At 40.4% G+C, this 18,016-nt stretch overlaps 1 protein-coding gene across 1 annotated transcript in view; it reads right to left on the bottom strand.

The window, feature by feature from the left end:
* The window catches only part of LOC135111121 (neural-cadherin-like), a 189,602-nt gene that overhangs the window by 89,000 nt on the left and 82,586 nt on the right, over positions 1 to 18,016 (bottom strand). The window contains exon 3 of the mRNA XM_064024097.1: positions 8,520 to 8,567. Within this exon, the coding sequence (XP_063880167.1) occupies positions 8,520 to 8,567 (48 nt within the window). The remainder of the gene's footprint in view (positions 1 to 8,519; positions 8,568 to 18,016) is intronic.

The following is an 18,016-nucleotide window of genomic DNA, read 5'->3' as shown; positions in this document are numbered from 1 at the left end:
TAGTGGCCTGAAATGGACAGCCAGCCTAAAGAGATGAGTGGGGAAAGTTGGGCAGCCTTTATCCTGTAGTTGGATAATAAAGCTTAATCATCATCATCATCATCATCATAATCAGGATGATGATAATGATGATGATGATGAGTTTGTATTTTTCTCCATTACGTAAAGTACACACCTTTCTGTTTTCCACCCTCCATGCATTTTTTTCCTGTGGTACGCCAAATGGTCCACTACTAACACACCTCTCCCACATCTGAGTCGGGATAAAATAAAAGTCTGTAGAAGAACTGGGTGTAATGTAAGCCTGACAGCGCTCCCTTCTCTAAACGCCGTAGTCTTTCCAACAAGAGCGTCACTTAAGAGCATAAGTTGACGGAAGGTGATTACTCTTACCCGGCAGACAAAACTTCTCAGGAATTTACATGAAGGAGCGTGACAGAGATGAGAGTTCCAGGAGGCATCTTTTCCCTCCCCTCTCCTGCCCTCCCTTTCCCTCCCTTCCCGCCGCTTCCGGGCAATAATAGCACTGTTTCCCTCTAACATGAATTGGAATTTCAGGCAGTGATGGATGGAACAAAACCAAGCGGGGGGGGAACAGGATTCATGTATACACTGAAGCGCCTAACATTTACTGCGGCCCCGTGTAAAGCGTGAGGAGTTCAGAGAGACGTGAGTGATACACGCAGTGGCTCGCCTCTTGGTCGTCAGGCGATGCAGCTACAACTGTCTTTCAAGCCTCAGTAAATTTACCTTTGAGTGTCAAAAGTAGACGTTGTAATGGCCACGACCGCTGTGAATAGTGATCACTATCCATCATCAATGTGTGTGTGTGTGTGTGTGTGTGTGTGTGTCGGGGGAACGGGGTTATCTGATGGTGCTTTGGAGGCAAATTGCTAAACTCCACACATTAAATACTTATCATATACTGACCCAAATATGAACACTTTTTTTTTTTTTTTTTTAATCATCAAAGGCATCACTCCAATCACAAGTATCTGTGATCCCCACCAGCACCCCTGAGCACGCATGTCCCAGTGAACATGCACGAAAGAGAGTTTCTGAACTATGAAGAAAAATTTCCGGTTAGAGTCATGGTCAGGAAATTGGAATTTAACTGACTGCACAAGGACACTCACCAACGAAAATGTTATAAGGGACAATTTTCTACACCAGTACTTATAAAACAAATTAGGGGTGATGACATTTTAGATTTATAATCATTTAGTTATAAAAAACTTGATTCACAACCTCAAAATAGAAGGGAAACTGACAGTAATAACAGTGATCATTAGGCACACAGCGTGACAAGAAAGTCAAGACAATGCTACAGTGTTGCTTGGGGCGCATGATGAGTTGGGTTTCGCTGGCAAATGCTGCTCTAGTTTCACCAGCGGCAGGGAAACATGCTCACTGTAGCGTGGGTGGTGAGGAGGTTAATGCCATGATTAGTGTAGCAGCGTAAGAGCCTCACGAATGGTTGGGTGAGAATGGGGGGTTGTGGCGTGTTCTACGTGTGGCGGTGTCCGTGTGTTTGTAGAGGCTCAACTTGCGGCGTGGCTGGTATAGGGTCCTCAGGAAGATGGAGTGAGGGAGAGAGAGCTCGCAAAGATGTTAGACAGGTAGTTGTGGAGTGCTGGCCTAGCGGCTGTGTGTTTGTTACCGAAGAAGAAACACTAGAAGATGCAAGTGTAAGGGGTTAGTATGGTTGTAGGAGGGTACACAGACACATCTCTTGCAAAATTATATGGTTAAGCTGTGTAGGAGTGGCAGTTGTTATTATTATTTAATTGATATAGGTGGAGTGTTCTTAGTGGAGAACAGTTTCAATTTTTGTTGTTGTTTGTTGTTGTCGTTAAAGAGTACAAGAGTTGCAGTTATTTTTATTTTTTATTTTTTTCTTTACTAAAAAAAAGCGTCATGTCACTATTACGTCGGAATGATTTCTCGTTAAGGCACACGTTCTTTGTTTATGATAAAAGTGTCAATGAATGCCTAGAGTTACAAATGCCACGTATAACAAAGATATAACAGTACCTTAGCCAACAAAAAATCAAAAGGAAGATGGGAATAAAATCATAGTCTGATTAACCTGATCTTTTCAGAGGAAGGCGTGCCTGCATGCAGTAGAGGGTATTCTTGGACAAAAAATTCTAAATTACTGAACAAAAGTCGGCGAATAAATTCAAATTAAATGAGGGGAGGCAGAAAATGGAGGCATCCAGAGGGGAATGGAGGCCCTTCTGGCTAATGTCATGTCGTGCCAACCGTGGTGTCGATGGTCGTGTGTGTGTGTCTGTGTGTGAAGGGGAGGTATACTGGTGTAATGGCAACTGTAAAACAAACGAGTTGAACGGTAAGTTGAATTTTTGTTCTTTTGGTTGCTGACTCGGGGAGCTGTCATGATGATTTTCGTGTTGGTGTTTATAAAATTCCTTGCAGTACTGACGGTGTTGATAGTGATAAGCCAGTCAGTGGATGAGAAACGGAGGAAGTAATGTAGTGCAGAAGATGGTGCTTGTGAAGTATTGAAGTGATCCGTGAAGATGCAAATTGTGGTGGTAATGTAAGTGATAGTGAAGATTACAAGCAAGGCTAAAACTAGAAATTGTGTTAGAAATTATATTACGAACTGAATAAGTCGAAGCTTTGAATTTGGTTACTGATATCAAAGGCGAAAGATAGACAAATCCCTACTTATGAAGGAGTAAACAGATATGACGGTAGTTACAATGAAAGAATCAGTAAAGAAGAACAGTTGAAGGCGGAGGAGGAGGAAAAGAATCAACAGAAAAAAACAAAGAATAAGAAGCATACAATGAAAAAGAACAATGACAAGGAGACAAAAGAAATGCCGGAAAGACCATGAAAACCAGCCACTTGTCATCAACTTTTCTTCACTGATCTACAGCCGCGGGGCAGATCAGGAGTCATTTCATAATTCAAACAGCAGGAAAGGGCTTGCGTCGTGTGTGGGGGGATACAGCGTGGCTCAGGACTTGAGTGGCGAAGGGGTGGCGGTTGCAGCGGTTTGTGTGGGGGAGTGGCGGCTTCAGGCGTTGTAGGAGGGAGGTCGAGGTTCGGTTTAATGTGGGCATGATAAGTCTCCAGTTGGATGTTCCCATTTATGTGCACGTCGAGAAACTGCTCTGATTTACGCACTAACATGTTCAGTCCTCCGTCAGTTACCCAGTGCCTCATCGCAACTCTGTGTGTGTGTGTGTGTGTGTGTGTGTGTGTGTGTGTGTGTGTGTGTGTGTGTGTGTGTGTGTGTGTGTGTGTGTGTGTGTGTCTGTGTGTGTGTGTGTGTGTGTGTGTGTGTGTGTGTGTGTGTGTGTGTGTGTGGTGTGTGGTGTGTGTGTGTGGTGTGGGTGGGTGTGTTTGGATGGGTGAGTATGTGGGGGCGTGTGTACATATTGATGAGGGGCAGAATGACAGCAGCTGATTACTTCTCCCCCTGCCCCCCCCCCATAAAAAAAAGGTCCATGCCTTTTTTATATTTTATTTACTCTCTTTTTTTTAGGAGAATGGTAACCTGATAACAACAAAAACGATCATAATGGTGATGATGATGATGGTGACAACCAACTGTGATAGAAACAACAAAGAATAACTGTGATAGAAACGGAAAAAAAAAAAAAATCAAATCAATACAAGTTAATAGAGATGAATATAGAGAAATATACCAAAAATTCAACGACAGACTAATAGACAGAACAATAAGTAAATATATTTAGAGAAAAAGATTAGCAAATGAAGAGAGGAAGTCAGAATCAGGAGACTTTTATTCCTTCTTTCATTTCCTCTTGTTTCCTTTTCTCTGGTGTCACTCTTCCGCCTAGATTAGAGATGACTGAGAGAATAGGTATTTCCTTGCTCACTTAGGCTGCTTCCTGGCGTCCTGCAGTGCTGTATAAGACAGGCGGCAGCTCGTGTCTCTCCTGCTTGCCTCACGCGAAAATGACAGCGGTGAATGAGTTTTTTTTTATGTTCTTTGTCGTAATGCAATTTACTTCATATCTTTTTTTATATGTGCAAATCAGCATATTCTTTATGATCCCTTGTTAAGGAAAGGCAATGAATGGTATATTCTTAGTTTAGAACGTCTGAAGCAAGACAAAGCATAAGATGCAAATAAAAAATAAGCAAGTCGAAAACCACAATATAAAGAGAGATGAACAAAACATAAAGAAAAGCTTATTAGGTTTTGAAATATGATATTCTTTCTTCAATATGTTTTGGTTTCCAAGTGGCTTCGCTCTCCCGCACTGAGTAATAAGAAGAAAGGAGGCAGACCACCCCAGAGTAAAACAAAAGTGATGTTAAAAATGGTTAAGTTTCGCAACGATTAGCAAACCTGAATAAAGATAAGGAGCAGCGGAGCGATAGAAGGTAAGAGACGTGCAGTCAGCAAGTTAAGAACAATAATGGTTGAAACAGAGAGAGAGAGGATATCGCGAGAAGTAGCGGGAGGCTGAGAGAAGAAAATCAATAACAGGGGGAGAACCGTTGAGCCTTTGACTCTACCCAAACTTAATTTAACAGTACTGTGTTAGTGAAGTTCCCTTCCTATATTACGCATTACAGCACAGGGGGATGAACGCGAACATCGTATCCGAGCTGTGTCTGGATGAAGGAAAGAGGACGGAGTGTTTTAGTTCACAGAATCTGAATTGGTAAATGACGCATCCGGCAAAGACTGTTAGTGAAGGACAGAGAGAGGAACATGTTTGATGCAGAAGACAGAACCGGATTAGTGTCGAATGAGATAAAGGAATAACATCTGGCATCAGTAGGGAAAGAAAACGGGTATTTAATTATTGAACACCAAGAGTACTTTTTTTTTTTTTTTTATCGGTCTTAAAATACTTAAAGACAATAGCACAGTAATATTTTTAGTCTTCAAAGTTGTGTAGGAAGACTGTCTCTGGTTACTCCATCTTATGTAACCTTATGAGGTTTTACTATTTATATTCAGTTTACCGTACGATAATTAAGTTCTATCCATTATGCTCGGACGAACACCTGTCATTAAAGTGGTGTTGCAAAGCGCGGACTACGATCGCCTCTGTCAGACTCTTTTCCACCTCCTCACGTGTCAAATGCATTCATAATTAAAACAAAGCGGCGACCTTACTTACCTGATGCTCCCACGCGAGTTAAGGGAGGTAGACCATTAAGTTGCGGGATCAATAACTCCACCCACAGCAAGGGGAGAAGGGGCATCCTATCTCTGCAGTTTGAAGAATAACGATACTGAACAAACACATCCAGGAATAATGATATGAACAGCGGGAACTTCACGTTTACCCTCTTGACGCCGGCAGAAATGCACCTGGCTCTCTTGTTATGCACTTGAGTAAACATCCAAGGAATTCCTAATGATTTAAAAGTGTGGAAAGTCGGTATAGTGTACAAAAGATTCTAACGATTCTGCCTCCAGTTACTGTTGTTGTCTTGTGTTCTTGTGGCGATAAATTCACCGCTTCATCATTTTTTTTTTTTTTTTACACACTCCATGAAACAACACTTTCATATAAGCCCACAGAAAGCATGACTGCATACAATGGTTACATCTTTCTGGGGCAAGAAAATTCAACTTTTTTTTCTTTTTTCATAACCTTGTATTCAGATAATGTAGGAATTTAGGAATTTGAAGTACAGAATAAGCAAATAAATCCATACGTAAAAAGAATACAAAGTGCAATAAATAAAACAATAGAAAAATACGAAAGTTCTATGAGGTACATACCTTAATGCCCATTTTACGAATGAAGCGGCCATTGCCAGATGCCTTGACTACATCACCCTATGTCGCCTCAGTATTTAATAACTCCAGTGATCACCAGATTAAAACAGCTGTGCGCCGCCCATCCGTCCACCCTGGCAGCCGTGCGTCAACCTTCTGTTTCACGTTTAGTTATGCTTCCTCTCTCTCTCTCTCTCTCTCTCTCTCTCTCTCTCTCTCTCTCTCTCTCCTCTCTCTCTCTCTCTCTCTCTCTCTCTAACACAAGCCTCTCATTTCACGGGAATCGTCCTTTACACACGGCATTTATCCCACTCATGTCTATCCTTCTCATCACCTCCTTTTCATCTGTCCTTTACGGGTCACCAAACCATCTAAGGGCGCCGTGTTTCATAACCTCCTCTGTTCCACATCATACCTCTTCTTTCCTGCTGGACATGAAAAAAAATCTTCCACACGCTTTAATTAGCCTCACTCCACTCAGCACACAGCCGTCCTTCAAATAAATCATTCCCACCGCGTGTCTCCCAGGTCTTTGAATGCTGCGCCTCGTCCAAGTCTCATTTGTGTGTGTGAGTTATTGTGATATTTATAATTCCTATTTAAACTTCCATGTTCCCTTCTCTCATCATACGAATTAATGATCCCACCAGTTTCTATTCGTGAAAAGTCCTATTTTGTCCCTCCTTCCATGTTGTTGTATTTCCACATCATTACAATAGATTCTGTTTATTATTTTTTTAAACTCATTACAAAAGGATGCACAATGGAGTTGCTACTGGTAAACCCAATCATGCGTAACAACCTGTTCGTGTCCAGCAAACAAATACTTTACATAATTTTACGGTTGTATATTTAAACCAACACCAGCTCAGTATATCAGCATAGTCATCATTGCAAATTTCTTGGAGCCATGATGAGCCTCCCCTGATCATATTAGAAACTTAAATTACTCCCTCAATAAACACAACACCATAATAATTTCTTAAGGATCACTTTTTTTTTTTTTTTTTTTACACACCATACCTTTGGTTTTCTTTCTCATGATGCTAATAATACACATCTATGTCTCGCCAAGATTTCTTCATTATCCGCATGTCCTTTATCTAAAAACCTACAATGATGTTCCCAGTACTCGTCCATTCCACGCCAAGTAATCATTTGCCAGGCTGGATAAGGGATCCCAGCTGTGCCACGAGCTGATAAGAGGTAGTTTGGCTTCCCTCTGATGATGCTACTCTTTCCCTCAGTTTTCGCTTACCCCTTCAAAGATAACACTAAAATTTAAATCATTCATCCTCATCCTCTTTATTATTACTTCCATTATCATCACCATCGTCTTCATTATCTTCATCACCACTACTTGAGAGCACCACGTCCTCTCCCTCTTCATCATTAGCAAAATTAACAACACACTCTCCCAACATAACGCGGAGTCGTCCCCTAGCATACTCCAATAACAAGCCTCACAGAACCCCCGCGCGCATCCCTCCCTCTCCCTCCTGCCCATCACATGTAGAGTGAACGCTACACCATCCCATTTGCTCCTCCCCAGGCGTGGTCTGAAACTGATCCCATCACTGCACCATAGAATCACACACACACACACACACACACACACACACACACACACACACACACACACACACACACACACACACACACATTCTACATAGCTACCTTCCTACATGCATAATATGTACAAATGCATACATACAGATAAAGGGTAATCAAGTAAATAAAGTTAATCACTAAACCTAAGCAAATGTTACACTATCGTCCATGGCTAGACAGGATAAGACTAGAAGTGATGTGTGTGTGTGTGTGTGTGTGTGTGTGTGTGTGTGTGTGTGTGTGTGTGTGTGTGTGTGTGTGTGTGTGTGTGTGTGTGTGTGTGTGTGTGTGTGTGTGTGTGTGTGTGTGTGTGTGTGTGTGTGTGTCAGCAGACAACTCCGTTCTTTATAACCGTGTAAACATGAAAAAAAAAAAAAAATGTATAACCTATAAAAAAAAAAAAAACATTGCTGTGCACGTACATTTAAAATTCCGTCTTACCGAAATCAAGCATTTCAAAAGATATTACTGCGTTTGTTGAAAAATGAGAGAAAAATCTTTAATGCTGATACTGATTCCTGTGAACGGCCTCCGCTGCCTTACGCTCAGCTGGGGCAACTCAAACACGTCTCCTCCTTTAATCAGGACCAGTTTTATGACATGAAAGTGTACTGCGACTTCATCAAGAGCTGAGCTTCTCAAGGGGACCCAGCTGGAAGGAAAACATATACCTTTGCCTCTAAGCTTAATTTCCCTCCTCAATACGCTGATCTGCAAACTGTACACTGGTTGCTTTGAACTCTTATACTTCAAAGTTGAATGCATGATGCAAAAAATTGTTTCCTCTGCTAATTTAAGCAACTGTGGCAGTGCTCTCAGCCCTGCGCTGGTCAACAGTCCTGTGACGTCACTATCAAAGCGCAAACTGAGAACGTGATCTCAAAACAAAATTCCAGCGGCATGTTCCTTTGATTATACCCAAACGACCATAGTTAATGCAAAAGTTTTCCTAGTTTGAACGACGGAATTAAGAGATGACGGTATGAAAATTTTGATTAATAATGAATTTTGACAATTTTTCAGCGAAATAATTCGATGTTTAAATTCGTATTAAACCGAGGGATATTCTAACGGATTGTCTCGCATACTAAGTCGAGGCCTAATGATCGAAACGTTACACAAAATGATGTGGGGAGAGAAACACTAAAAGATGAGTACTCACCCTGGCGAGGGACGCGGTGGTGCGCCTCGGTGCTGGCAGCGGTCACACCTGTGAAGGAGAGACACTGGTAAGATTCTAGCAGCGGACTAGTGCAACTGAAACACCTAAAGTAATACTTCCTGCCGTGCGGAGAGCGACCATCATGGTGGACTCCAATGTTCTATGAAACATAGATGCAATTTAAATAGGAGGACGCATGCACGTACGTACACACACACACACACACACACACACACACACACACACACACACACACACACACACACACACACACACACACACACACACACACACACACACATCATTGGTAGTATAATTTTGTGGTCATGGTGTGTGTGTGTGTGTGTGTGTGTGTGTGTGTGTGTGCATAACTTATCTGCACGTTTCCTTACACCTGTCATCCTCCATAATAACCTAAGACAATGTATCACGAAAAAAAAAAATCACAGCTATAATCTGAATATTTATGTCAGTGGATAAATATGATGAAATCCAATAAGGAAAAGAAGACATGCGAATTTCTTAAATGCCTAGAATGCCGCTCTCTCTCTCTCTCTCTCTCTCTCTCTCTCTCTCTCTCTCTCTCTCTCTCTCTCTCTCTCTCTCTCTCTCTCTCTCTCTCTCTCTCTCTCTCTCTCATAATTTCTTCACACACACACACACACACACACACACACACACACACACACACACACACACACACACACACACACACACACACACACACACACACACACACATCTCAGTAATTAGTTTCCTCAGCACCAAAGCTGTAGAAGAAAAACGGGTGTCGTGGACGGGCGTGTTGGCGGCTTTATTAACTCTCTCACTGGCCTACCGAATGACCCCCGAGGCTCCGCTGAGGTGGGGGGCGGAGGAAGCCGTCATGCAGGAGAGGAAGAGCAGAGAATCACGTACTGGTAAGGAGGAGACGAGCAGACTGACTAATGAAGACCTTAGAGGCGAGAGGAAATTAGAGGAAAGAACTTATATGCTCTGAAGTAAATTAAAGGACTACCAATAGATATATAAATGCGTGCCCTTCTTTGTAGATTTGAAATAATTCAGTCAACTGTACTTTAACTTCAGCGACTTCTTTATTCTTTTTGTGGTCTTCCTCGCCGCGGTGCACAAGTTGCGGGTGCACGTGTCCTGCATCTCTGTGGACGGGAATTAGCTTCATTTCTGAGGTGCAGCGACTTAACATCACGCGAGGCAGTGACCTCTTCCTGCGGTCCTGAGTCAGCCAAGAGGTCAGGTAATAATCAGGTCAAGTGATAATCTGCTGTTTCTATTCATTCACCAAAATCGAGGTAATTAAGAACATAGAGAGAATACTGCATCAGGGAAGGAAGGAGCAAGAAACCCAGAATAAAAGCACAATTTTATTCTCTTTCAAATGTCGTCTCCGGCATGGGAATTTAATGGCCTTTGAGAAGGAGGAAATTAACTTAAACATTGATGTCGCTGAATTATTTTCACTGAGCTCTGCTTCTGGAAGAAAGGGAATGAAGTGTTAGTGGCCAGATATGAAAGATGCTATATTTTATTCTTGGCGTACGTATTGTAAGAAGATCGAGAAATCTCAAATCTTCCTGTTTTAGTTCATTGTATTAAGAAACCTTAGCCGATGCAGGTGTCCGCTGAGAAAGTGACTCTAATATCAAGAGCGTCAAGATGTACACACTTTATTATAGATCAAGAAGGGTGTGCGGTGTTCTCTCTCTCTCTCTCTCTCTCTCTCTCTCTCTCTCTCTCTCTCTCTCTCTCTCTCTCTCTCTCTCTCTCTCTCTCTCTCTCTCTCTCTCTCAAGATGATATCCAAGTACTTGCATGAAACATAAATAGTGTGTGTGTGTGTGTGTGTGTGTGTGTGTGTGTGTGTGTGTGTGTGTGTGTGTGTGTGTGTGTGTGTGTGTGTGTGTGTGTGTGTGTGTGCTGTCAGAGAAATGTTTTCAAATTGCGCACGTGGATCATGTTCTAATAAAGCGTGGTCTTTATTTCTCCAGCCCACACGCACATCTATACTCAGGTAATGATAATGACAGCTGCCTCAAAGCTGTGCCACTCACAAAGACATCACAGTAATGAATTGTCTGTTGGTTAGAACAAACATAACTGTCTATGAAAGCTTTATTACAAAAAAAAAAAAAAAACATGATTACAAGAAGGGAATATACGAAAGAGTAAATATTATGTCATTTAAAGTTATAAAAAACACGTTTGGGAACGAGGAAAGAGAGAAAAAAGTGTTGCGTTCAAGGTGTATGACTGGGATGATTTGGAGTATGGAGACTAAAGAGACCATATACAGTACTACAACAGTGCTTGATGGAGGCGCAAAGCGAGGTGCATGGTTGTGGAAAAGAGTAGGTAGCACGTAGAAATGTGATAGATGAGCTCTGGATTATAAGACAAAGAGTAAGAGAGAGGGAACAAGGGCAATATGTTCCTTAGCGTCACTTCCTTGTTCAACTCTCTGCATCAAGAAGCCTTAACGCCATCCCTTGACGAGCAGCCCTTCTCCTGGTGCTCTCACCTTCACACGCTGGCAGCGGCTGGTTAATAAATACTTAACTGATGCAAAAATAAAAATTTAATCCTTTTCAAATGTCGCCCACATCCTTGGGAATTTCATGGTCTTTGAGAATTAGAAAATATTCTAATATATTGATGCCTCTCTCTCTCTCTCTCTCTCTCTCTCTCTCTCTCTCTCTCTCTCTCTCTCTCTCTCTCTCTCTCTCTCTCTCTCCAAAACACAATTTCTTACCAAATACAACAACTTTTATGGAGTTGAGGAGTAGAAATCGGGTATACGTATTTTCTTGTATGCACTGCATCACCTCGCGAGTGTCACATGAATTTCACGACTAGAAGCAACATGGTGAGTAATATTATAAAGGTAAAGAAGCAACGATCACATTTCCACTGTGCTTCAACAATAAGCATATTTTTCATGGAGAGAGAGAGAGAGAGAGAGAGAGAGAGAGAGAGAGAGAGAGAGAGAGAGAGAGAGAGAGAGAGAGAGAGAGAGAGTTTTGGCAAAGCTCCCAAACAGATACTTCATTAATCATGAAGAATACATAACCAGTGCGAGAAGGGAAGAAGGGAGAAAGAAATGGGAAGAGGAAGGAAGTGAAAGGAGGGAAGAGGAGAAGAAAGACGGCTTCCCTCTCCACACTTACACATTATTTATCGCTTTGCCTCTCAGTTTTTGAGTAGGTACTGCGTCTCTCTCTCTCTCTCTCTCTCTCTCTCTCTCTCTCTCTCTCTCTCTCTCTCTCTCTCTCTCTCTCTCTATTCTACTATAGTCTCAGTCCAATCCGTGTCATCATCAGTCCTTCGCTTATTTTTTTTTTTCACACTCATTCGCTCCCATCAAGTTTTTTTTTTTCCTTTTTTTTTTCTCAGTTTTCCTCCATCCCATAAATCTTTCTCATTGTCGCTAATTTCCCGCGCGCTCTGCTCCGGGGTTTTTATCAGAAGTGTGCGGCTTGGATTTACCTCTAGCGCTTGATCAGTGCAGTAAATTCAGAACTCCCGGTAGATGAAGCAGGGCGTAATAGTTCCTCCTGTGACCACACTTGTAATCTATGGTGTTTTTCTTTTTTTCTTACTATCTCTCTCTCTCTCTCTCTCTCTCTCTCTCTCTCTCTCTCTCTCTCTCTCTCTCTCTCTCTCTCTCTCTCTCTCTCTCGCATGTTTGAGACACATAACAGACAATGTGACACGTAAAGAAAAATGTCCCTTATTTATTCATACGACGTACATATACAAATAAATGGCAGCATGAGTGCATGCATATGTACATAGTACATACACACACATATATAAATACATACATATATTTAAAGATATGTATATAGTTTAGTAGCTATATAGAAAGATATTCATAAAGCTACATTCATCTTATTTGTCTTATTTGATCATTAATTTATTCTTTAGTTTATAATAAGAATGTGACAGATTCATACTGAACTATCTCTTTAAACACACACACACACACACACACACACACACACACACACACACACACACACACACACACACACACACAAAGTTTTCGGTCATGGTCGGATTCACTAATTCATATCAATGAATAGGCCCTGGAATTGACAACATTGTACCTTAAATGTCAGTCACAAAAGAGTTATACTGGACCATTTGCTTCCCGAGCACCAGTATCTCTGCTGTCTGGCCTCAATTCACTGACACTTGCCGCAATTGATGAATAAATAAGTTAATTAGTCAAGGAGTTAATTAAAACTTGAAATTAATGATGATGATGATGATGATGATGATGATGATGATGATAATAAAAATAATAATAACAACAACAACAACAACAACAACAACAACAACAACAACAACAACAAATGACTGAATGAATTAATAAAATCTTATTTTGTTGACAAACAGCACCAGAAGTCACTCTATGATGAAAAAAAGAATCTTCTTATATATATATATATATATATATATATATATATATATATATATATATATATATATATATATATATATATATATATATATATATATATATATATATATATATATATATATATATATATATATATATATATATACGAGTATATATATATATAAGAAATGTTGGTGGCCACACCCTAAGAAGAAATCTTTTGACGAAGCTCTGAAGCATCATTTCTTATTACCAGCCAGTCTTTTATAGGCGGGAGATGCAGTCACTGCGCTTCTTGCTCTCCTTTCATCTTTTTACCTTCATACCTCCTTCATCTTACATCTTTTTGTCATCAATTTTCGTTCATCGGATACGAAGGTGATATATGATGTGTATAAGCAATAGCATCAAAGATAGTAAGAATTTCATGATAAACTTTCTTCTGTTGGACTCGGAGGCTTTATAAAACATGTTAGATAACATTACTTTGAAACATCAAGGCGAATGCAAGTCCATTTCCATAAAAAAAAAAAGTGGGAAAAAGTTTAGATCAAGGAAGCAGGAAAACTGTCCATGTAGAGGATGATATTATCATGGATGTTGATCTTTAAATGTGGAAAAGTTTCTCGGCATTTTCTTGGAAATGTAGCTTTAAGAAAGACAAAGGGGATTCCATCGGAAAATACGTATTGCGACACTGGCATGAAAGACAAAATAAAATAAAAATGTATAAAAATCCTGCCATGTTACTTTAGATGACGTGCATTGGTAATTTGTACAATGCGTAAAATATCTCCTCTTGCAAAACTTCAAAAGAGTGAGTGTAGCTTAATTTTGGAGAGAGCGATCTGGCAACAGTGCTGGATGATTGATGGAGGACCAAAAGACGAGGAAAGAAAAAGAAGACGTAGCCTGGCTGGATGCCAAATACTATGAGGAGTCATCCAACAAGTTCTGACAAGTTTCAGTTAGCAAATGAACTCTTTCCTCAGAAGAAGAGGGTTTGGCAGAATCAGCAGCAAGATATACGAGCACTACACGTGTAACACTTTCCCGAATCTTGTACTTGTGGGAAGAACAAGAAGTGACGGAATATTTTGTAGCTTTAGGGTTAGGGAAAGAGTGAGAAATGTCAGTAACAACGATCTCTAATAAGGACTTCGAGTGAACAAAAAGACTTGTGACAAGGAAGCAGCAACCATTATATGAGAAAAGAGGATAAATGTAAAGCTGTAGCTCTGCTGCTTATGTAGTTAATTAAGGCCTGATGCCTGAAGGAGTCTGTCTTAATGATAGTTAATGAACGGACGTGAGCGATATGATGATGATGATGATGATGATGATGATGATGATGATGATGATGATGATGATGATGATGATAATAATAATAATAATAATAATAATAATAATAATAAAAATAATAATAATAATAATAATAATAATAATAATAATAATAATAATAGTAATAATAATAATAATAATAATGACTGCGGAGCTCAACAAAATACTTCAAAGAACAGACAGATAAGTTGGTTCTCAAGAGAAAATCAATAACGCCAGCGTGTTCAGTACGCGGTCAGGGACTCCCGTGGTTCGCTGTATTACGGAATATCAAATCAATACCACGTTCGCCCCGCACTCAGAAAAATATCCAAAATAGTAAAAAAAAAAAAAAAAAAAGAAAGAAAAAGAAAAAGAAAAAAAAAGCTCCTTATACAAACATTCTCCTGAGTAACCACAAACTTTGTATTCTCCCTGCTAGACAATCTTTCCTATAATCAGAAGAACTTTTATCCATCTGTTTTTGTTTCAGTCTCTCTAATATTTAAGTGCCCTAGAAAAGACGAAATTCACCTTCTATTCTTTTTTTTCCTTTGTCCATGGAAATGTTTTTTTTTTCTTTCTTTCTTTTCCAGCACTCCGAGGGTTAAGAATGCATGACCATAACAGCAAAAGAGCTGAGGTGGCGGTAACAGGAAAACCTATATAACACAGTAATCTAGTTAATTGAGAAAGAACACTGGTTAATTTAGCACGAGTTCATTAAAGAAAAACGAGCCCAGAAATTGGATTATTCCATAAGAAATCCTCAAAATGGTGAATCCAAAAGAACACGCTGTACCACAAACAACGTTATGTCATGTAAGCAACCAACTGGAATGAGAGAGAGAGAGAGGGAGAGAGAGAGAGAGAGAGAGAGAGAGAGAGAGAGAGAGAGAGAGAGAGAGAGAGAGAGAGAGAGAGAGAGAGAGAGAGAGAGAGAGAGAGAGAGAGACTAAAGAATTACGACTGTTTTCAAGTACTTTTGAAACACGAGTATCGGCTAGAGAGCAGGACTGAGTCTTAAACTGTGAGAAGATATCATCTTGTCAGGGTATACGGAGTTGAGAACCAAGAACGATGGAGGCCTGTACATGGTGACAACCTAAATGTTAATGAGAATCAGACACCTCTGCGAGTCCTCACCTTCATGGTCAGACTCAGGCAGATTTCTGGTTAGGAAAGACGTTCACAGGTGTCCATAATCATGTTCACAAGCTTTATTCAGAGTATGGTTGTTTCTTTGCTGCCTGGTATAAACTAGACGTTATTTTCTCTCTCGAAATGTTTACAGTCTATCCAGGTGATACGGTATTTGAGCCATGAGGACATATGTTGAGGGGACGGCCATGGGTAGGCGTGAAAGCTTGAATAACGCATTCAGATATGTCAACTGACTGATATATATATATATATATATATATATATATATATATATATATATATATATATATATATATATATATATATATATATATATATATATATATATATAAAGCACTGGACCATACGTCAACAAAACTTTGTGTCAATGCTGAAAGGATTGGAAGTGTTTGGCTAGGCAGCAATTAGTATTCATACACACGTTTTTTTTTTTCCTCGTCCACCATATACGTCGCATATTAATGGGCTTCAGATTCCAAGAGAAGAAATTTGTTAGGCACTGCTATGTTTCGATTTTATATGTGTCAATGTGCGGAGGCGAGATGTACCAAGAGGGATCATGCATGTCTGGGTGTGTCAGCCACAACAAGTTGAATCTGTATAACTGCAAGGGTGTGTCAGTCCAAAACACAGGATATTCGGATTTCTTAATTTTTTCACTGGATACCAGCACCAGAAGCAATGTGTGAAGTATTTATAAGCATTTACAAGAAAGTTAGCGATGAAAAAGAAAACATTTTGCAATTTCTTCCCAGTTCAAAGATTGGATGTGGCTGTATAAAGTAAAGATGTTTCAGAGTGATTGGAAATCAGGGAAAGATGTACCAAGTGGCAATCAAAGGGTTAAGAGACGCGACACAAGGCCAACATAGTCTTACGAGTTGGCCAAACATCAAAATAGGCATTTCCTTAGAATGTAACGCTTCTTACGTGCCAATGAACCAATTACCGGATTCACGGGCGTGGCTACACGATAACTTCACGAACTGAGAGGAGTCACATATAATCCATATAAGAACCGATATCAAACATCAAAAAATAAAGACTCACTTCGCACCAGGCCCCGCGAGCCACTAGTCTCTGTGCAGTGTGTACATACTGTATGTAAAGAATAGACCTCCAAAGACAGTTACTCCCCTTCATCAGCAGAGTCCCATCCGTCGCCTTAGAAATCATAGTAGGAAATCACATTCTTCTCTTTCTCCAGTCTTAGTTAATGTTACAAACATGCAGCCTATTTACATTAATAATACTGGTCATAACAGTAAATTATTTGCAGTTTTCTACCACAGCCTGGATACAATATATGGAAGGCCGCATAAATTTCATATCCACAAGTACAAACAACAATACATGAATTCATAATGCAATTGGAATACAGTATCTAAAAATATTTATAATTCCATTATCTCTAAAAGCAACATTTACATATTTATCAATTTTGTTACAAGTTATATCACCACCCTTTTTTTTTTTTCACGAGTGATAGTATATACTGCTGTCCGTTTATTTTCATATTTTTCTTCATATTCCTCCGCCCACTAGGGATCTGCTACCCTACAGACTTAAGCCTAAACGTACATCAAAAATATGTTTCTTTTTCGTACGTGTATTTTCAGTGCTTTATCAATAAACAATATAAATTCCAAGACCAGTACACACTTTCGCCAACACTTGTCCCATTCTCGCATCGCTCACTCGTGCAGCAACAGCCTCACTCCCTCACTTCCTGCAGAACTAAACACATCCCCAGACTTCCGTCTACCCCTTTCCTCCAGCAGGGTGCGTTCTAACTTTCCCCGGAGTCCTCGTGCTGTCTCCCTCTCCCTAGCGCACCACATACCAAAAATCGGCCGCCAGAACGTGACCAAAGCGACGTTTGCGAACTGATGCCAGGCCACACATCCGGTACGGGCAAAACTTTCGGTTTCTCTACACTAAAAATGTGTGATTATTAAAGCTACTACTACGTCTCTTCCCTTCCCTCTTCCTCTTCTCTCCTTTCTCTTCTCTTGACGTATTACGAGACGATCCAGCACACAGCACACACGTATAGTGATTGTGAGCATCAAACGGAGGGAGCAAGATAACCGTGAAAGTGAGAGAGAGAGAGAGAGAGAGAGAGAGAGAGAGAGAGAGAGAGAGAGAGAGAGAGAGAGAGAGAGAGAGAGAGAGAGAGGAAGAGAAGGTAAGAGGGAGGGAGAAGGTATTATGTATTCGTCTCATTATTCTTATCTGAGAATTCTAACATGTGTTTTTAATTACATGCATATTCTTAATGATATGTGAATATTATGATCCGCTCATCTGCGCTCGCTCATAATACAAGTTCTCCTACATTTTTTTTATTACCCTCTCTCTCTCTCTCTCTCTCTCTCTCTCTCTCTCTCTCTCTCTCTCTCTCTCTCTCTCTCTCTCTCTCTCTCTCTCTCTACCCTATACGAGTACTCTTGCCAAGCCACAGCAGTACCACTTCCCGCCCATACTGTGCCATCCTGCGCCTGCCTCTTTCCAGCCCCCACCCCTCGTATGGTAATAAGAAACACAATCGCGTGTTCAGTCCCCCTCGTCGCTACCTCAGCCACACGTCC

This window comes from Scylla paramamosain, chromosome 21 (assembly GCF_035594125.1).
Source record: "Scylla paramamosain isolate STU-SP2022 chromosome 21, ASM3559412v1, whole genome shotgun sequence".
Classification (NCBI taxonomy): Eukaryota; Metazoa; Arthropoda; class Malacostraca; order Decapoda; family Portunidae; genus Scylla; species Scylla paramamosain.
This window is presented reverse-complemented; position numbering and strand designations above follow the sequence as displayed.